The sequence below is a fragment of the Antrostomus carolinensis genome, unplaced genomic scaffold (genome assembly GCF_000700745.2).
Source record: "Antrostomus carolinensis isolate BGI_N321 unplaced genomic scaffold, ASM70074v2 scaffold42856, whole genome shotgun sequence".
In the NCBI taxonomy this organism is placed as follows: domain Eukaryota; kingdom Metazoa; phylum Chordata; class Aves; order Caprimulgiformes; family Caprimulgidae; genus Antrostomus; species Antrostomus carolinensis.
The window spans coordinates 12672-35195 of NW_010324858.1; the positions used below are offsets into that span (position 1 = coordinate 12672).

General features: G+C 37.4%; 1 protein-coding gene across 1 annotated transcript; it reads left to right on the forward strand.

Moving 5' to 3' along the window:
• Window positions 1-5997: 5997 nt before the first annotated feature.
• On the forward strand, window positions 5998-21421 carry STIMATE (STIM activating enhancer; the record flags this gene model as incomplete). Its single annotated transcript, XM_010171041.1, has 7 exons — window positions 5998-6046; window positions 7903-7998; window positions 11675-11796; window positions 18275-18387; window positions 19318-19395; window positions 20274-20423; window positions 21305-21421. Coding segments are annotated over 7 exons (725 nt in total), but the record flags the coding sequence as incomplete, so codon positions are not given.
• Between the last annotated feature and the right edge of the window lie 1103 nt (window positions 21422-22524).

The window sequence follows — 22524 nt, forward strand, 5'->3', positions numbered from 1 at the left end:
CCTGTGTTTGAGCATCTCAGTTGTAGTTAATGGGGCATAGGAAGAGAAAGAAGAATTGCAGTAGGGCAAAAACTGAATTACCAAGAACATAGTGTATTTTCTTTTCTGTCTGGAGAAATGAGCAGCAAGCCAAAAACACTGGTTCTTTTGGTCTTTTTTGCAATCACCTTTATTACCTCTCTTTAAACACACACCTCTCCTGTGTTCCTATTTTAATTTTTTTTTTAAACTATGAATATAGGAAGATGCTGAGCTCCAAGTGTCACAAAAGCTTTTGGCCATCAAGTGATATGTGATTTACACCCTTGTGTACCTTTTTGTAAGGCATCGTTTTAGTCCGTTCTCATGAGGCATGTTGTTTCTTGCAAAGTTAATTTAAAAAGGAAAATTTCTCTTTTGGAGAAAACTGTAATTTCTTTTTCTTTCTTTGCTGCTACCAAGAAAATAATGAGGAGGATAAAGGGAAACTGCAAGACAAGCTTCTTAAAAACTTTTCTTTTGTGGGAAAGGGAGCTAAGATTAAATGTATGATAAAGATCACAGGTAATGTAAAATTCACTGATAGTTGTCATTCCACAGTGGTGTGGATTTTCAGGAATTATTAGTGTCCATGTGCTTATTCATAACAGACATGGTTCCCACTGCTGTGAGAAAAGTGGTGATAACAAACAGAACAGTGTTTTTAACAGTCTTCCTAAATAGAATTTTAAAAAAATTGGAATCTGACCTGCGTATGTAGCTGATTTACAAGTTTTTTACAGGATTAGAACTTGCAGGATCAAATTTATGATGCGTATGTTCTCCTGATAACCAAATGTTCTGAAAATAGTTCAGTTGTCTGAGAGCAGCCATATGAAATCCTGCATCCAATTCTGAGTTGGGATGCTAAAGCTTTGTTTAACTGTTACTCCAGACATAGCAAAACAGCGTTCTGCTGGAAACTTTAATACTTGTCTTCACCGTTGGAAATTGTGTGAATTAATATCAGAGTAACCCTGCAGATCACAACGGTGCTGCAGTATGAGGGCTGTGTGCGAGGATCTGTCTGGTCGCGAGACGTTGTTCGGGAAGGTCAGCAAAGCTGGAGGAGATCCGACGCTTTTGTGAGATAACACCGTATGGAAACTCCAACTGCAGCAGATTTCTCATGGTTAAATTCTCTGCACACATAGATACTTGTGTGTCTGTGGCTTCTGGTCAGCCTGGTCCTCTGGTAATTGACTTAAATCTCGGAGCTTTTAAGCATCATATCACACAAAGATGATATTTAGACTTACAGACCAATTTTTGTTGGAAGCAACCCTGAATGTCACCTGCTCCCACCTCCTGCTCAGAGCATGGCCGGCCAATGTCCTCTTTCTTGGAGCATCATCCAGGTGAATTTTCCAGGTCTGTGAGACTGATCACTGCACCCTCTCTGGGCAACCTGTTGCGGAGTTTAATTGCTCTCATTGGAAATTTTTTACTTCTATCACGCTGGAATTTCCCTGGCTGCATCTTGTGGCTGTTCCCTGTGCCCGCTGCCTGCGCACCTGCAAGGAGGGTCTGATTCTGTCCTTGCTGGAACTGATGTGCAAATGTGATCTTACCCTCGTTAACTTTTCCTCCTTTTGGTGTTCTTCTGTTTGGCTAGCTCAACTGTTGCTTTGCTGAGGTCTGATGACAGAAGTGTGTAGGAGGTTTATGAAATTAAACATTTTCTCACATGCTTTATCTTTGACCTACTTTTGAAAAAAGTTTTGAGAAGCATTGGAAATTCAGGTGAAATTCCCAATTCTCTCCTGAGAAGGGCAGCGTTACTGTAGTACAGCTGCAGAGGACATCAAACATGGTGAATATTCTTTAGCTTATTTTCCTTTTTTTTGGAATTTCAAATTAATAAGCTAGAGAAATTTTCTTAGATCTTTCCTGGGGTCAGAAAGATTCTTGCTGTGAACTGCCAGAATGCATGTCAAAGAAGTGCAGTAATACGTGATATATAGAAAGATTTCAGACATTGTATTTGGGCCAGTTTTGTGCTGCCACGAGAGCCGCCGTCTGGGAACTTGGAGTTTGTGAATCCATATTGAAGTTACTTCACATCAGCAAAATATTTCCCTTGGGACTTTTTGAGGAGGTGAAGGAAGGAGAGGAGGAAAGGCAAGTACAGAGTCAGTATTAAGAGTTTGGAGAGTTTGACTTTATTTCTTGTCTCTGTTCTTATCCATGGCCTTTATTCTTCCTGTGAGTCCTCAGTTTTCTGGAATACTGATTGTGAAACTCCTGTGTTAAAGTAACTGTTAGAAACCCTTCCACAGTACTCTGGCATTAATTATTCCTAGAATTTCAATGAAACGGGAAGACAATTTAATGAACTTGAATTTTGCATTAGTGATACTCTGCCTGATATGCTTATCTATTATCTGTCCATCTGGCAGCTCACATGCTTGTTGGCAGAAGTGCTTTTATTTCCTTTCCTGAAAAATTCTGGCATTGAATGTATAAACAAGCAGCGCTTCTTTCTTCATTTATTATTCAGCATGAAATTCTGAACATTATTAGTTAATTAATATTAAACATGGTGAATTCTTGCTAGTGTGAGGATAACACTCCAAATTGAAGCATATGGAGCAGTACCACCTCCTCACAGTGAGAAGTTGGCAGATTGAGATCCATCTGTCAGCTGACACACGCACGGGTGCGTGTCTCTGAGTTTACCATGAGACAATGCAGACTGCCAAGAGAAACTGTGAGTGGGGCTGAGACATCTACAATCGTGACATATTTTGGAGGAGGGCGAGTGGAAGAATTGCTTTCCCCTCCCCAACTCGATAGATGCTTAAAAAATTTACAGAATCTTTATTTGAAAATGTGTCCTGGCTTTTTGGTTGCAAAATTAATTTATTAATAGAAAACACACTATGGACCCTGAGCTTCCCAGTGGGAGAGCCTGTTGGTTTTTTGCTCATTTAACATACTGGGAAGGCCCCAGCTGTATACAGCCATGCAGAGAACATGCTGCTTTGCTGGGGGAGAAGTTAATTTGCTCTCAATTTATATCAGTCTGATGTGATAGGATATAGTGCTGGGTCAGCAGCATAACCCAGATACTGCATCTGGTGTGGAGGGAAATACCTGGCAATATCTGTGTGTGTCAGAAATACCTGATGTTCACAGACATAGAGCTGCAAGAAACGAGGCTGAGAGAACAACCCTGGTTCATATGGATCTACTGAGCTTTCAAGTCTACAGGTGCATATTCATCAGGTAGCAACTCCTAAAGCACTGGACAACCAATTGTCTGATTTCATTTGAGGGGCAGAAGTTTGTGGTGTGATCAGCCATTTAATATGTTTCTGACAGACATTTGTAGCAGCTCTCAAAGTTAACTCTCCTGCTTAATGCTACCTCAGATGAAATGTTCTGTTTTCAGAGTTGGCCAGGGAAATGTGGACCTTCTGAAGTCTTTTTCTCAGGATGGATAAAATTTGAAATGGTGTTGGTTGAATTATTTGAATATCCTCTTCCAAAACAATTTTTTTATGAATACTTTAGAGAAAGAAATGAATCAACAGGCTTATACAACTTCTTCATAGTAATAATAGACAAAAACCTAAGCTTGGATTCCCCCTCAAACTATGCAAATCTTACCAGTTTAATTTCTATTTTGTCTGCAGAAAAGCATCTTGCACAAACTCCACAGTAAGTTGAAACTTCTGTTTCTTGCATTTATTTTGTGTTGCTTTGTAGCTTCCTGTTGTTGTGCAAAAGTTACACTAATTAGAGTAATCCATAGTGTGACAGGGGAGGACTTGTCATAAACAGCAAACTGGTTAACGTAGCTGGGTGTTGCTCATTTTTAACAGAAGTTTTGTATTTATGGCATGCTGTTCACAGAGAAAACTGCTGGCAAATGTTGCTGTTACAACTGTATCTTTGGTGTAAATCTGCGGTCTTTTCCTCTTGTCACTTTTTAATTTCTAATGGTCGTATTATCTGGGGGTGAAACACCGTTTCTCTCTCTGCTGTCAGAAGCAGTAACAGGGCAGACAGTAAAATGGCAAGTTGTCAGCTTGGTGTTCCCTGCAAGTGCTGCCCCTCCACTGGGGAGGTGATTATTTTAAGGCATGCAGGTAGTTATTTTAATGCCATATTGTATGAGGACAGTTGGCTTTGGGGAGAATTACTTTACTTGTGATAAAGTTGTGAGTCGTTCATAAACTAAAATGTGTTTTAAAGGCTTGTAAACTGGGTAAGCGTTACTTACAGCATCCTGTTTGAAACTAAATCCTGCAGAAGTGGGTTAAAATACCTAATGTTGTTTTGCCTGACCTATACCTGATATGATTTGTGTCTTTTAAGACAGAATCTCTGCAAGTTGAAGGGGAGGAAGGGAATCAGGGCTTAAAATTTTTTCTTTCTTTTTTTTTTTTGAGAGAGAGATAATTTATGAAATAAGAACCTAAATAATTATTTCTAAAGGCTTATGTTGAAGAAACTGGTGAGTGACACTGAACCTTGGACAGAAGAGGGATATAAAACCCATATATAAAACACATCCATAGTGGGAAGGTTTCCCGTTACCCTTTTATCTCTGGTCTGTCTTTGGGGTATATAAGGAATTAGTATCTTGCAGCTGTAACGGAAAATAACTCTGTGTTACAGAACTAGGCCAGATCAGGCAGAGGCGAGGCTGCCGTGGCTCCCGGCCCCGGTCTGACCCATGGCAGGACTGAGCATGTGTTCCCAGTAGGGAAAATGGTTTTTGTGCCCATAAAGGATTAGAAATGGAATTTCCTAAGATAGGAAAAGGTGTGGGTCAGGCAGTACAAGTGTATGGACCATACAAGTGTATGTTTATGAACGAGTGACTGTTTTTATCCTGTTGTCCCTCTGTTTTCCCACACATGTTCCTTCATGAGTCATCTAGATCCTTCCCTTTCCCTGCCTTTGGTTCCTCCCCTAAACAATCCATAGGAAGTCTTGTGCAATCCCAAAATGCTCTTCCCCTGCATCCCATATCTGTCCCGTATCCTGATGCACTGACCACTTCCTTCCCAAAGGTGCTTCAGAGCTGGCTCTCCCAAGTTGGGTGTCACCTCTGGGCAGTGGGGCTGAGGCTCTCCTGGGACAGCTGTTCCATCCTCTAAGTCCATAATTTGTGTTTCCACATCATCTGCCTTTGAGCTTCTGATGCTCTGGGCTTGTGGAGATGGACCTGGTATGGGCTGATGGACCTGGGAGTAGTTGGGCAGGGTGTGATTTGACCTTCCCCTCCTTTGTAGGTGCGCAGAGGAGCTTTCTATCAGATACCCAAACAATTTGTATTATCAACTGTATCAAGATTTAAATAGTAAAGTTTATCTAATTTTTTTGCCTTTGTATAGTTGGCTTTAATTTTAATACTGGATTTTTCTAGTTTTTAATATGTTAACAAGTATCAACCTTTTTGTTAAGGGATTATCTGACTAAAAAAATCTGTCCTGTGTTCCTTTTGCAATTCAGTTTGCCCACAAAAGTCTAATTTGTCATCCATAAAATAAATAATCTTTGTCAGAGAATATATTTGTCCTGTTACTAATTCACTTGATTTATTTCTGATATTATAGATTGCCCCTATATTGCGAGAATACTTTCCAATTTGACTTTTGGTCTCCAGTGAGCAAAAGAAATTACTTTTTCTAATACCTGCTTTCCTATTGGAAATTAAATTTTCTGGATGGGCAGTCATAAAAGTTAAGGCCAATGAAATGGTGGTTTATAATAGATTATTTTTTCATGTAAGGTATATTGGCAGTCAGATGATAGAGCTGTAGGAACTTGAAGGTGATGGAAGGGAGCCAGTTTCTTTAAAAGTTTATCCTTAGAGATTGATAAAGTGAAATAAAGTTGTGTAAGATCTAATTTATAAAAAAAATGTAACATTTCTGCAAGATGATTTGTTTTTGCTTTTCTACCTTTTTGTTGCTTTGGGAGTTGGTGACTGTGCTCAATTATTTATTTATTTTTTCTTCTTAGTAAAACGCTTCAGAGAACCAAAGCATGAAAGACGTCCCTGGAGGATATGGTATGTTTCTGCATGCTTTATTCTGAAACTGTTTTTCTTTCACGTTTTAGAAATTAAAGGAATGATTGTTTGCATATGATGATTAAAAAAAAAGAAAAGCGATGACGAGGAATTGGTGACTGACAGCGAGGAACAGAAAAAAAGTTACCAAAATACATGAGTCAGCAGAAAGTTATCTTCTGTGTGTTTCCCTGCTAGTTTTTTTCTTGCTAAACATTTCCAGGAATCACTGTAAAGATGTGCATTTAGACATAAAGTTTAAAGTTTGGTTCCTCCTGAAGATGGAAACTTAGAGTTGCCCTAAGATGCCTCTGAACATCTACAAACTTACATAAGTTTACAAGAAGCTCTCGGCTGGGTTTAAACAAAGTTCCATGTTCTGTAGCTATCCTACTGCATACAAGATGGAAAACAGTACGGTAAAAGATAGAAATACGTGAACCATAAAAGAATACAAGGTATAAAAAGCATTTTTGTTTTCATTACTTTTTAAAAGTTGTTGGATTGTAGCAATGCCAACATAACCTGTACTAGTTTTGACTGTAAAGATGTGCATTTAGACATAAAGTTTAAAGTTTAAAGCAATGCCAACATAACCTGTACTAGTTTTGAGACTGGTGTCAATGGTGTCATTCCAGTTGTTGAAGACTTCAGTTGTTTAAATTAATCTGGTACAATGTTGCTTTTCAAAACTAATCCTGACCTTGTATTTTATTGAAAAAATAAATACGAAATGCTTGTGTACTACAGTCCACCTCAACCTGAAATTCTGAGTAGTGCAGTGACAGCCTTTAATTTTTAAGCCAAGAATCTTGCCTGGGACTTGAGTATTGTTATTTATAGTATGGTGTACTGATTAGATAACGAAGTCACTGGCTTCCTGCCTCATCTCCAACACTCTGCTTGCTGTGTTGTGCAATGAATGCAAGACAGAGTTGTCAGGGAGGGGAGACTAATTCAGGCATAAAATGTTTGCATCTGTTGGGGTGTTTGGATCTCTTTAGACACAGGTACAACAGGCAAAATGGGTGTTGGTCTGAAGAAGACATTCCTGCCTACAGAATACTTTTAAACTGATTCCTATATTAAACATTTTATAAAACATTCACTGGAAGTTTGGTTTTGTGCAAAGGATGATGATAAAGGAATGGTAAGGGCTGGAGTCAATACTGAATCAGTACCTAAGTGGGTTTTTTTATGTTTTCCCTATAAGTATCAAACTATTTTCTCTCTAGTCATCTGCTTTGGTGATAATGCTTTCAAGGTTTTAGTTCTTTTGCAGAGTGGTCTAAGCTGTTGTACTTCAGGTAAAATTCAGTGGGACCACTTCATGCTTTCAGGAGAAAAATATGTTGACTTTTTAGCAAAATACTATAGATAAAGGACTCAGTTGCCAGCTATTAAATTGTTCACCAACAAGTACGTGATGAGGATTTTATTTTTGTCTGTGCCATAAACTTGCTAAAAATGTGTAAACATAAAAGGACTGAAATAAGTAGCAAGGTGTAATACTCATTGTTTGCTGGAGGTTATTAAAGGCTTAGCTAGGGTTAGTGAGGATTAGCTCTTATAATGCATATGATACCTGGTATCCCTGGACTTTAAATTTACAGTGGTAAGGTTTCAAGTTAGTATGATCTGCTTTATTGTTAGCAATATTCAAGGAAAAAAAATGAAGTTGAATTTAAAATGGAACACTTTAAAATAAGCTAAATACCACAACACTTTATCATTCCGGTGTTTTCGTTTGAAGGAAAATTAATAACTGAGATGGAATGGTAATTAAAAAAAAATTGCACTGTCTGACTGTTGTAAACAATTTTTTGTGTCTTAAAAACTGTTTTTACTCCCTTCAGGTTTTTAGATACTTCCAAGCAAGCCATAGGGATGTTGTTCATCCACTTCGCAAATGTCTATTTATCAGACCTTACAGAAGAAGACCCTTGTTCACTGTGAGTCTTTAATTTCAGAATAATTGGTCTTTATGAAAGTTCTGCAGTTGAGTTTGATGTACATGGATGATAATGCAAGATATAGCTGAGAAACCAATTTTCATGGTAAAAATCCATCATTTTCAAGAACCTTTGGTTTAAGCTTAGTTAATCAAGGATCAGAGTTCTACTCTTTTAGTTCATGGCTGACAGGACCTGGAAATGTTTTTTCTGGGCTTTATATAGAGATTTTAGACTGAGGGTAAACGCTTACTACTTCTCCCTCTCCAGTTAATGAATGAGGACTTGGAATGCTCATTGTAATATGAGGCTGTTTACTGAAGGAGGTGCTAGGGGCCAAAGGAAATTAATATAACATTGTGTGCACTGACCTCCAGCTGCACTGTTCACTGCAGGAAGGCTTTAATATGAAGTCAGGTCGCTTTCAGGGATATTTAGCAAAAATCATTCATGTTTATATTTTTTTCTGAAACCTACGTTAGCTGTATATATAAAATACTGCAGTATTTTTTTTTTCATTTTGTTGAAAGCAGGAAATCTTGCTCAGTACCCAGGCAGTTAGTACAGAAATTAATTTTTGCAATGTCGCGCTCGGAGCAGTGTGACTAAGTGGATAAGCATTTCACTGTGGCATATTAAACCTGAAGATTTTATGACTAGGACCCGTCAGGCTCTTTACAGGAGCTCCTGAAGCAAACGGTAATTGTTTGGGTTTGTTCTTGCTAGAGCCCATGCTCAAAGAAGCTTACACATTCCTGGTAATAGAAGCTGTGAAATTACTTTTAAAAGCCTCATAATTTGCCCTTTAAAACCAATCCAGTTCCTTCAATGGCATCTGCTCACTGTTGTCCTTTGGTAAACAAAGGAGCTACACAGCTCAAGGAATATGCTTGTGTTGCTTCACAAGCCTGTTTTATTTCCCTTATTCCTCCTTGGTTTCTTTTGTGTTCCTACATGCTATAAATGTGCAAATAAAACAATGCTTTTCTTTTCCCACCACAAAGCATTTTGATAGGGAAAATGCATTTATTTTAACACAGTAACTGTAAAATTTGTAATTATGACAGTTTCAATAATACCAAGCATCACTGTAGGATTTTCCTTGCTTACTGATTTCCTGATAGACTGAAAAACTGGCAGGTGCAAATTGCTTTCATTCCATTTTGATATATTAAAGGATACATTCAAGGAAGCTAACCAAAGCTTGTGTAAAATTTTCAGTGTTTAAAGGTGAAGCTCAATAGTTTATTACAATATTTTAAAATTAAAAATAACTCCACCGTGTACTTTTTTCAAAATAAAAGGTTTGCCAACACGTGTGTTCTCTCCTACATGTTTTAATATAGTCTACATAACTATTTTCAAACACTGCTTTTCATGTAAGTGTAACACGACACAAGTAAGACAGTGAGGCAGAGAACTGTGTTTCACTGTTTTCAGGATAATAAAAATTGCGATGTGGAGCTGTGTAATTTCTCAGTCAAGGGTGCAGGTCTTCCTTGTTAGCAGAAAAAATTGCAGGTTGTATCAATCAAAGCCACTTGTCCTTTCTTGGGAAAAATATATTTTAAGTGTGCAACTGGGTCAAAACTAGTGAGTAAAAGCAACATTTCTGTCTGTGACGTTAATAATAATTTTACTCAGCAAATTCAAGCGTGGCGAGTTTTTTGTTCTTTCCTGTTTTGTAGTTTGTGGGTTATTTTCAGAACAGAACCAGAAAATGTAGTTTTAAAAAACATTGTGGTTCAAAGCTTGGAAAGAACAACAACTGGAAGTTGCCATTTATGAGTTTGGGAATATAGTGCAGTGATTCAGGCAGGTGTGTGATGATACCAAAGCTGATAAAACATCTGTTAAAACACCTCGGCAGATGGGTGGTTGGTTGAAGAATTTTAAATAGAAAGAGCAAACAGCACTCTTCTTCTGTAGTGCAGGTACTCTGTGGTACACCAGGAAGTTGGTAGGACCCCCAGCCTTTTACTCGCTGAACTCTCAGCCAAATGCATTTATCTGATAGTGGCACAACTTGTTTTGGTGGCGGTGCTGGTGCAGCGGTGACGTGTGAGCAGGATTATGCAGCATGTAATAGAATGAGCACGTTACCTACATGTGGTGAGCCTGAGGTGCTTGGGAATATCAGGAATACCTGGCCTGCGCTAGAAGCCGTGAAGTACGTGTTGGCACATCTCTTCTCCCTGCTCCTGATGGCTGCCTTGTGCTATAGACTTACAGCAGCCCCTTGTGGCCTTGAAGTGACTTGTGTGTAGGCTTGTAATCGCTGAGCTTCCTCTGCCAGACAATAAAACTTGATTTTTAATGTTTGGCTAATATGAAGGTTGTTAAAACTCTGATTCAGCACACAACTATTAGAAAATAACTATTTTTTAGGAAGTTTATGGGTAAATCTTGGCTGAAGCAAGACATACCCACTTCATTTTTATTTTTGAGTTGCTCTTGAAGGGGATTTTGAGGGTCAGAACAGCTTCTCCTTTACTGTTTTGAATGCACATATTGTGTCTTTGCTTTCCACTTTCTGATACTGATTTGGCTCCACAACCAGCAGAAGCCTACAGGTCTCTGATTTGCTATTTTTATCTCTGCAGATAAGTTCCTTTAGACCCTAGAGTTTACCTTAAGTATTTGGAATTACCAAATAAGCATCTCAGTAACAGGGATTTACTTATGTGTCTTACAGCTGGCTCTTTCTCAGCTGCTGTTTTGTTTAGCTAAAGTCGGTGATAGTAAATAAACCAGACCTACTTACAAAATGCTCTGAAATTCAGCTACACCATTTAATGAACCTAAGAATTAATTTGAAACCTATAGTAATCACTAGTTTCTTGAGGCATAGGTAAGATCCCAGAAGCTCTTCTTGAAACAATAAAATAAGTGGTGCAGCAGTTGTGTGTCCATTGAGGGGTGGTTTGGTTTTGTGGGTTATTTTGGTTTGGGGTTTGTTTTTGTTTCGGTTTGGGGTTTTTTTGGAGGGTGGGGGAGAAGATTTGTTCCTGATAATTACAAATGCTTATTGGATAAGAACGGAAATACAAAAAAGTAAATGGCACTTCTTCCTAACACTAAGTTGAAATTTGGCCTAGAGAGTGGCTGTACTCTCTAGGTCTGGCATTCCAATGCTCACTGCTTGTTGAGGCTAAGAGGGGGCTCCCTCGAGCAAGAAAAACTGTCTGGTTGTGATGTCTTTCCCCCTCCAAATGAAAGTGTTTTGAGTTGGGTTCTTTACCTTCCAATTCCTTGAGGTGTCTTCAAGATAACTTCTCTTTTTATTCCTTTTCCTTTTATTCCTTTGGTTTTATTCAAACACAGGTTTTCCATGCAGAATGAACTGAGCAATGGTAAAGAGGAAATCTGGTTTTAATTTAAAGGAGCAAAATGAATATTGGAGTTTATAAAGAATATGCATGGAGACATGCCAGAGTTCATGAAAATAGGAGTTGGAGTTTAACTTTAAGGACAGAAACAAAATATTGAGCCTCTTCTGAAACTATTTAAATTTTAGGCTAACTATGTAATGACAGAAGTTGGTAAATTATTATTCTCAGTACTCTGGCTTCTCAACAAATATATAGATCTTTTATCAATTGTGGTGTTAAAATACACTGAATGTGTAGAAAATTGACCTTACTCCTTGGGGTTTTTTTTATGTTTTTCCTTTCAGGTACCTTATAAACTTCTTGTTAGATGCCACATTAGGAATGCTGTTAATCTACATTGGCATACGTGCAGTCAGCAGCATTGTGGAATGGCAGCAGTGGGAGTCCCTTCGCTTTGGTGAATATGGTAAATGTTTCTGTTCTTATACTGAAATTATTTTCAGGATAGAATCTCAGGATATTTCAGCTAGTGGTTAACTCATCTTAAAATCATTTTACAATTACTATAGTGGTCATTTTAGTATTTCATTTGTCACAAGGATTGTTTTAAGTTCTGTGTCTCAGAATGCACCTTCTGTTAGAAAGCTGAACAAATCTCTAAGCGTTTAGTGAGTTCAGAAGAACTGCCTGAATATTTATTTTTTTAGGAGTGATTGACCAAATTCCAGTATTGGCTAATCTCATGGAAAAAAAAGCATGACAAATTTACTCTGAAACACTTTTAAGTAAATGATAACTGGAAAGTCATTTCCTTATTAAAGCTTTTACTGAACCACATGCTGTTGTCTGAAGATACGGACTGAATTCTACCAGCCCTCTTTAAAGTAAACAACCACATACCTTCAGTGAAGAAAATGGCAAGATGGCCTGTGCTTGTCCTCAAGTAACGATCACTTGAATTCCTGCACGTAGGGCTTGTATCATTGTGTGATAGTTTCACTGGGCCAGCCCTTGGCCAGCAGCCAACACAGCCGTTCACCCACTGCCCACCCACCTCCAGAGGATTGGGGGGCAAGGATAAGGGGACTTGTAGGTTGAGATAACCGTTTAATAATAGAAATAAAAGAAAACTTAAAATAATACTAATATTAAAATAGGAGTGATAATGATAACAGTAACAAAATATACAAATGAGTGGTACAGAGTGCAGCTGCTCACCACCAACCGACCAAGCCCAGATGATGATCCTCGAGGAGCGACAATCCCGAACTGAAACCGCAGTCCTGGAAGAGCGAGAGCCCGAGCGAAAGTCAGCGAGAGCAAGAGAGGAAGAGTCCCCACTAATACACTGGACATGACGTGATATGATCTGGAATATCTCATTGGCATATCCAAATGCCAGTTTAGCTTGTTAATTTAAGTATTCCTCGCCCCCTTACATCTTGTGCTTGTAGACTGACAGAACACAAAGTCCTTCACTTCCAGCAACAAAAATGCAAACACTGGTGTGTTCTCAGTGTCTCATAACAAGTCCCAGGCTGAAAGCAAAATGCAGCACTGTTCTAACTACTGAAAAAGAAACCCAGCTCTATTTCAGCTAAAAACCAGGACACATTGATGAAAAATGCATTTGTCTTTCCTACAGGCTAAGGGATAGACTAGTGAAATCGCTTTCATGTGAAGTGGTGGGTTTTATCTTTCATTGTGTTAGTCACATAAGTCCACTGATCTGCAGAAATTGTGGATTTGCAGGTGCAGTTGAGTATCACACATATTCCACATCAACACTTGATTCTGTCCAACCTGTTATTTGCAGGTTGCTTAGCCTGGCTGGTTGGGAGTGGAATGATAAAATTGCATTTGAAGCTCCTTCAGGTAGGGAGAGAGGTTGCCTTTGTATGATTCTTCATCAGAGAGAAAAACAAACAAAAATCTGTATTTGTGGAAAAGTTAAAATAGTGTTTTCCTAACAAAGTAAAAACTTTAATTGCAGTTTCATAATTGTTATTGGTAAGTTTCTTGGTTCTTTAGGTTTCTTTGTTTTTAATGATGCTAAGTGGCTGACAGAATTAAGAATACATAAATAAAGGCCTTGCCAAGTTGAAGTACTTTAAAAGCTTGGGAAGTTTACAATTAAATCAAATAGCATTAATTGCTATTTACTTTAATGTCAGAGGTTTAAAATAGAGATGATGACAAGCATCTATCTTAGGAGAAGTAACCGCCTGTACCATTAGGACATTTTTTGTTATATAGATTTAATGTATATCTTTTAAAGTGCAGTTTATGGCCATTTAAGAGGTTTAAATCGGCACTGCTGCAACCCTGTTTATCTGCTTTTTTCCCACATGCCGCGATCCAGTATTTCCACTTTTTTCCTTGGACTGGTGCACATCTGATTCTTCAGGGAGCTGATTCAGTGAGCTAAACCATCAGAAAATTCACCATATGTAGAAAAATAAATAGTTCCTCCAGATCAGTCCCCAGAGTTGGTTCTCTAAGGGATTAGGTAAGCACCAGTGCCCAGGGAAGGGAAAAGGGCAAGGGAAGAGCTGAGCCGTTGCTGAGCTACACCTTCTGCCTGAGCTTTGAGATGTGTTGCCCAAAGTGCCTTTTTCTGATGGTTGATTTGGCTTGAAGCCATTCAAAGATGTTTGAACAACTTTTAGCCCATATAGAATTGGCTTTTCACTCAGAGCATATGAGTGTATCTGTTGCAATTACAGAGTAGGTACTTGTAATCATGTCAAATACTAGATTTTTTTTTTTCTTCCTAAAAGCATTCTGTTTTTTCTTGTGTAATGTGTTCTCATCTCCCATTTTAATGTCCTTTTGACAATAAGCGGTCTGTGTGGATGGGAAGATGTGTGGAGTAAATTCACTCTCTTGGAGTTTGCCTCTCTTATTGACTTCCAGAATGAACCTGTTTTTATTTTAGTTAGTTATGAGGCATCTATGACTGCAGTAACTAAGCTCTTAAAATCCACAAATGACCTTGTGTATTGCTGTGGAGGTGGTCTGCAACTGATCCATTATTGTAATTTTGGTTTGGGAGATCTGAAATGCCTAAACTTGTTATCAAGTATTTATTCTGTGTGTGTGTGTACAAGTGATGTATGAAATTTATATAATTAATCTTTACTTAGTTGTCCTTTCCAATATCAGATCATCTTATTAGTGACTAACTTTCTTTTCTGTATCTTCATTAATGTGCTGTCCTGACCTTAGTGTGTTGTTTTTGTAATCGAGCTATCGTAAGGACTATTAAAAAGCATATTGTAAATCTGGATTTCCATTAATCATGTGGGAGAGGCTTCTGGCATAAAGAGAACTAGTTAGCAGATGGAAAGTTATTAGTAGTAGCTGTGCAGTAAAAGTTAGACCCTATGTAAGAAATCTATCTGAAAAGGACAAGTTGCGTTGGATTGTTTGCTGCCCTCTTCTGTTAAGTGCTACTGATGTTTCTGAAGTGAAAACACTCATATTACCATTGTGTTTAAAATTTTTCACTTTGGGCCACAAGAAAACTCTTTACTTATTTTTCATAAGATTCTTTAAAATAAGTAGGGTAGAAGAGGACTAAAATGTAAACCTGTGGGACTGCAAGTGTGTTTATACTTAGTATTTTGAAATTAAATATGGATGTTTAGCATACATGAGTGGTGAGGTGTTTGTTTGTTGGAAGGTATCAGAGACTTGTGGTATTTTATCTGTAGCAGTCAAGTCCTCAGCTTGTAGATCAGTGTGATTTCCATTTGTTTGCAAGTGTGGGAAAACAACTGAGAGCCCCTCCAAAAACCAAGTCTCTTCTTGTGATTGAGTGGTGAGTGTTTGTGTTTGTAGAGCCTAAATAGTTTGTCTCAAGTTAATTCTCATTGTGATTTCATTTCCATTCTTTGCTCTATTACTTGATCCCTGGTGATTCACTACTGTGAAGCTGTCACAAAAATAGCAGTGTCCTACTGGTTTTAAAAGCCTCTTCTTTATATGGAGGATAGTTTTTAAGCATAAATGCCTCAACGAAAGAATGGATACCAAAATATCAGCATTCATAAATGGTTGCTATTTGTATAGCAAAACAGCTCTGCACTCTGATTTACGAACAAAGTAGCATGACGCTCCCTCAAATAACTTTTTGTCAGAATTCTTAAGTATTAGATTTGTCTTCATATTTCCAGTTTTGTATTTTCAGATTCATTACATCAGCAGCTGGATTTTAATAGAAATGCAGAATCAGTTAATATATTTGACTATGTAAAGAGGAGAAAAGCAGTCATGATCTGTACTGAAGAGAATGTTCCCTGCGTTCTCCTTCCCTTCTTGTCTTAGGCTACTTCAGCTGCTGCAAGTAGAAAACAGGTGACTAAATCCTTCTTGGTGACAATGAACTCTATTGGCAATTAAATCATGCTTGTTTTTGTTTCTCAGATGGCAAAGCTCAGAAATTGTATTTGATGAGTCTTTTCCCTCTAACTCTTTGTGACTTGCAGAGCAACTTACTTACAGCCATATAGGGTAGATAGCACTTACTTTAAAATTTTTACAAATTTATTTTGGAGTAGTTCTGCAAGTTGGCATTTTCTTAAGAAAATTTCTAAGGATTTGAAGAAGAGAGAAGTTACAGGATGGAAGAATCACAGGTATTTTGTTCCAGAGCTGTCTATAAACCTGCTTCTTCAAAATGGCTGATGAAAGTAGTATACACTAGTATAGACTAGTTTTTCATTGCCCAGCATTTTCAAAAAATGCTGCTGCAATTGTCACTGCTGAGAATTCAAAGTTTTTCAGTTTCAGTCTTAATGCACTTTTCTTGCAGTAACAAGATTTCTACTGATTCACTAGTTTATTCGAGACATAATTTATACATGACAGGTATGAAATCGGAATTCAAAAGAGGTTGTCAGTGACTTTAGAGATCTCCAGAGGTCGTATAATCCAACCTCCTGCTCAAAGCAGGGTTAACTTCAAGGCTAATATGTGTTACTCAGGGAGTGGTTCAGTCCAATTTTTAATTTATTCCTGGTTGGAGATTTAAGAACCCCTCTGAACAACCTATTCCAGTGCTTAACCACTCTCATTATGAAAGCTTTTTTCCTTTATGGCAGAATTGTGTGTTCACTCATCCAGTCTGTATCTTCACAACTTTTCTACAAGGATGCTATTGGGAGACTGTAAAAGACTTGGTAAAGTCAAAGTAGACAGCATCCTTATTCTCCTTGATTGTAATTAGAGATGAAAGATAATTTTGTAAATGCAGTAGGGCACACAAAAATCCTCAAGTAGAATTTAATATACACAACTTGTAATTTCAGTCATGTACCAAAAAACCCCAGTGCTCTTCCCCTCAAAAGCATCAAGGGACAAAACGTTCATTGGTGATAGGGCACAACACTCTTAACACAGAATTTCACAATTTTTTAAGATACAACATCTCATGTGACAGGGTTGGAAAAGATGCAAAATTGCTATAGCTGTTCTGCTTTTAGGAATTAAATACAGATTGGAAAAGAGCTTAGAATAAACTGGTAAAGTTTCAGTGGTAAGTCTGTAGCTAAAACTAGATATTTTTTTCATATTTGCTAGTTATTGAAGAAAACGAGAGAATGCTAATAAAAATGTGGAGTATAGAAATTAATTGCTAAAATTTAATTCTCAAATCTAATTTAGGCCTTGTATCTTCAGAAGGATCACAGTTGCTCAACTTTAAATTACTGGTGTTTCCCCTTTCTAATTTTCTAACTCTTTTTTTTTCAAGATAAGTCATAAACTGTAGTATATAATTGTAAACTTTGAGCATTTCAACCATCTTCCTCTTGGACTATTGAGTGTTGATCACTAGCTCTTAAAAAAACTGGTTTAGGAAGTTTGGGAAGTTTGCTTTGTTATAGACTTTCAGTCTGTTTTACCAGTTTCTCTTTGTAGCATTTAAGCAGCAAACAGTCTCAAGACTATTACCAAGTGTTAATACTGAAAGCCTTTCAGAAATGTTCCAGAAAAAGAAGTAGCAACTATCCATTATGCATTACAAATACATAAAGGCATCTGAATTTCCATTGCCCATTATTCATCCCCAGGCTGAAGGTTTTAAGCTGCCTTGGAAGATGTTGCAGAAGACTATCATGGAGCTAACAAGTCCCTCCAAAGCTTCCTTTTGTTTTCCAGTGAAGTGCTGCTTTAAGCTCACCTGCAAAGCTTGTTAGGCATACCTGTCCTCTTTTTCCTTTTGTTTTTTCCTCTTCTTGCTTTAATAGAGTATAACAGTCTTACATAAGTTTTCATGTTCAAATATTTGTGGTCTTCATTCTGTCCTGGCAGGTAACTTAATGCACTCAGGTTTTCACTCTGCCATAATGACATGCAGCAGAATTTCAAACCCTTTCAGACTGAAACTAAAATGTGATCTTAATTTTTTTCTTCAATTAATTTTTTCATAGCAGTTCTTGCACCAGTTGCTTCAATTATGATTTTTTTAGTTATGGTAATTAACTTTGTAGAAAGGAAAAATACATTTGAGGTAGCCTTAGGAGAATGGCAGAAATCATCACATGTCTACTGAGACTGAAGGGAAAGCTGTTTTTCCCCAACTATGTTTTCCTGAAGTTTTCTCTTTTAAGAAACTTAGTACTTCATGAGAGGGTCAAAAATAACAATTTGAGAAACAAATGTAATGCAGCTTTCATCTTGCTTGTCTTGCTTTCATCAGATTACAGCGTGTAACCAGGTACTGCTGAACTGGATAAAGTCCTGTTACTCGGTTTCTAACTGATACTTTGTGAAAGTTGAAGTGAGGCTGCAGGAGAGGAAAGAACAGCACTAAGCAAATTGGAGAAGGCACTTGAAGAGGATACAGCTGCCCTTCCTCTTCTAGTGCTGCCTTTCTAAAATGTTTACTGTGAAGTAAAATAAACCCTGTGATTATATTGAACATTTCTTCTTTCTTGCAGGTGACCCACTGCAGTGCAGTGCTTGGATGGGCCAGTGTGCTCTGTACATAATGATTATGACATTTGAGAAAACCATCATCATTATAGTGCTTCTTATACCTCAATGGAAAGAGGTTTGTATTTTTTACAGCATTTTACAGGCAAATGAATTTCACGTGGAAGCTGTAAAGCAATAGACTTCTAATAGTGTTTATTGGTTTGGCTCAAGCATAACTGTCTACAGACAATGCTGTCTGACTCTGTGGTAGTGGTATGTTCTTTCAGCTTTATTAAGATGCTGCTAATTAGGCTTTCTAGCATCCGTTGCCAGGAATATCCCATCATATTTTGGAGGCTTTCCCAATACTGCAATATATACAATTTTATTCTATCTCCTTGTCCCAGTGTTCTTGAAGCTACTAAGTGCTTCTTCCTTTTCTTAATTCTTTAACCCTTACTTAAAGCTATTTTGTATTGCTTCTTGTAGTATTTCAAAGAATTTTCTTTGCTTGACCTTGTTGATAGGTCTAAACTGTAGAATTTTAGTGATATGTAATGGATTAGTGAAGCCATTGCTGATTACTGCATTAATATTTATTTTGATAGAATTTGTGTAATGTAATACTCAAGGTGATGATGCGTGGTGTTATGGCCTATTAAAACCAGTTAGTCCCTATTTTGTGCTCTGGACTCCTTTGGGAACTGTCTTATCTCTGTCTACTGTGTGTTTTGTGAAACACTGGTCTGTTTAAATTTTCCAAAGATGGAACTTAAAATTTGTTCCTGGGAGCATGGAGTTCTAAAATGTTCAAGATTATTCTAACATAGCTCTTCAGACTTCTGTAAACAAAAATGACAGAGAGAAGTTTCTTGCCAGCCCCACTTAACTTATCTGTGGTAATTTATAAGCTGTCTGAAGTACTTTCCTTTTCTACAGAGCTGTCCTTTTTTGTTTCATATTAATTATTTCTGTAGTGTTAGCTAGTACATGAACAATTGCACTTGCTAATCCAATTATGTGCACATGCTGTCATGATCTGAACTTAATCCTTTTCTTTTCACAGGTAGCTTTACTGAATCCTATAGAGAACCCCCAGCTGGAGCTGGCTATCGTCATGCTGATAGTTCCCTTCTTTGTTAATGTTAGTACAACTTGCACACTTTTGTGAGATGTTTACTTGGGTATCTTTCTGCCATGTGTTAATTAGTGTTAGTCCTTAAAGCACAGTGTACCTTGGTGCTTAAGTTAATTTTTAAAGAGGAAGGGTGTTAAAGAATGGATAAAATGTCTGGATATATAGATTTTACAAAGCTGAAATCCATATTGAGCTAAATAACCAGGCTCAGGAGAGGTGCATAAATGCCTCGTAGACCTCTTTGGGCTGATGACTTCAGTAACTTGAATGTAATACTGAAATCCTGACATAGAGATTGTAAAATTATGATGAAATTTGCTTTAGGAAACAGTTGGTCTAAGGATAGCTGTACTGTGAAGTATCCTGTGTCTGACCATAGCTAATAGTTATTGCCCTGTGATTGGGCAGAGGAAAAGGGCAAGTGTGCAATCATCCTTCCCAAAGTGTACTCTTCCAGTCATCTGGGATTTAGGGACTAGAGCCAGAGATGGCGGGTGTCCTTGCATTTAGTAACTGCTGGTGACTTTTTTTCTTTCATTAATTTGTTCAAGCATGAATTTTATCCTTTGAGAACCAAGTCTGTTGCACTAAGATGTCTGCCTAAACCATTCACATTTCTATGTGAAGAGTTAATGTATGATCACTCTGAATAACAGCTACTTTTCTTATTTTCTTCTCTTCTACAAAGGCATGAATACTCTAGAACGTAGCTACTTTATTCAGTGTGTAATAAGCCATGTGATTGTATGTCTAGACAAGACTTTACCTGTTTGACCAATTCAGAGTTCTTGTCAAATTTTCCTAATTCTGTCCAAATAATGATTGAATGAACATATGCTACTCTGGGGAAAACTGAACTGTCACTTCCCCCTTCTCTTTAACAGGCATTAATGTTCTGGGTAGTAGATAATTTTCTAATGAAAAAAGGGAAGACAAAAGCTAAACTTGAAGAAAAGGAAGCAGGACAAGATTCAAGAAATGGAAGTAAAGTCCGATACAGGAGAGCAGCATCACATGAAGAGTCGGAGTCAGAAGTATGTAGAGTTAATTATTGCAGTTAATACAATATCAATCCAGTTCATCACTCATGCCATTGATTTAATTGTAACACTGTGAACTTAGTTTTTATTTTTATTGCATGTACCTCTAACAGTAGTTCCTAGCATTTGCATTTGAAAACTAGTTTAGAAAAATGGCATTGTTGCACCACCTGTAGTTAATTTCCTTCCAGGTGGGCAGGAAGACATAATAATATATTTAAATATCACAGGTGAACTGTGTTACACATGCTTCTAGAAGAATTCACAAGGAATGCAAAACTAATAGATAATTCTGATTCAAAGAGAGGTTAATAGCTTAAAGTGAGAGGAAGCTAGTGGAGGCAACTAGCCTGATTTTGGAGAAGTATTTGTATCCTTACCTTAGCATAATTTTATTCTGAATTATATGAAGTGGGCAGTTTTCAGTTCACTTGAAGGATGGGTGGTATCTTTGCAGGTAAGTTGTTTTAGCTTTAGCTGTTAATGCAACTTTTCTGCATTAGACAGTACTATTTATGTCAGGTTTTCTCTAATAAAATGCCCTATTACCAGTGTGGATAGAGAGCTTATATATTCTCTGTCATTTTAACAGCAAGCCACCCCCACTGTTCTGGAGGTACTGGAATCACTTCTTTGTGTTTACTCAGAGATGAATAAGCATGCATCCTTCTTCAGAATTTACTGGAGGTTCCAGATAGGATATTGTGACATTGTTTGATAGTACTGGCAGTAAATACAAATTATGTACTGTAAGCTCTTTCATGACCAAATAATAAGATGCTTTGCAAGCATAAAAAAAGTAGAAGGTTAGAAGTAGAATGAAGAAAGTTTGTGACTTTGGTCCGTGTTACTCAGAAGCTGTATTTTGGTTTTAGATCCTTATTTCAGCAGATGATGAGATGGAGGAATCGGACGCTGAAGAGGACCTGCGTAGACTGACCAACTTAAAGCCCGTTAAGAAAAAGAAGCATCGTTTTGGTCTGCCTGTATGACACATTCCCTGACCTGTGTATTTGCAGGTTTCATGACAAAAACTTCAGTCAGTGGGTTTTAATGTTGCAATTGCATCTCCCTTTTCATACAAACTGACTTAAAAGCAAGGTCTACCAACAGAATGCAGACAGTTGGAAGACTTCCAGTTCAGTTGCACTACAGACACACTGACCAATTATGCAAGAATGTCTTTTCATCATATGTGAAAACCAGTGTTGTTAAGGACGAGTTGCTAAGAGGATTTGTATCTGACATTTCAGAGGAGATCATAGAAAAACAGATCCAGCAATCTTTCACTTATGATGATACAGTTTAAGATGTTCTCAAAAAGGCATCAGAATCAACTAAGTTAAAGGAGTGTGTTTTATTACTAAAACTAGCTTTTGCAGCATAATTCCTAGAGCAGAATAGTTTATGGTTACAAGCTGTAACTTAACGTTATTTTTTTAAGTACAAATGTTTACTTGCTACCAGGTACCTATGGAACTAATAGGTGGAACAAAGATTTTTTTCCAAGTCTCCTCAAATCTATTTGACTATTTTATATTTAAGTTATATTTTCATACAGTTGTATTTAAAGATTCTCTTTGTCAGAGAAAAGGGTGCAGTTCCCTTTTTTTTTTTTGTGCAGAACAGGTCAAAATAATTGTAGTGAAAATCTTATTTATACTTGTGTCCTGGTTTAAGACAAAGGGATTGTGAAGGGAAAAACTCTGTCACTGCTGAAGTCACCAAATATCACTAAAAATGCAGTCCTAAATGTGCTTTTGACCACATAATTTGAAAATTCCTTAATAGGAGGTGGTGTTTGCATATATGACAAATGTGCACTTTAGTGTATAACAAAAATCTGTCGTAATAGGTTATTTGAGAAATTAATATCTATGGATGACTCTAATTATTTCTGTTTCTGCAAGTCTCTTGCGCATACCTCTCAAATAACGCAAAAGAGATGGAACATTTCTTCTCCTTATACAGGACCTGCAGTACAGGACTGTGATTTGATTGAAGCAGTTGTGCTACAGTATTGCAAGTAATTCTGTCCCTTGTTTTTTGTTGGAAATCTTCTATTTAATGTCCTTTAAAAAAAAAAAATTCTCCT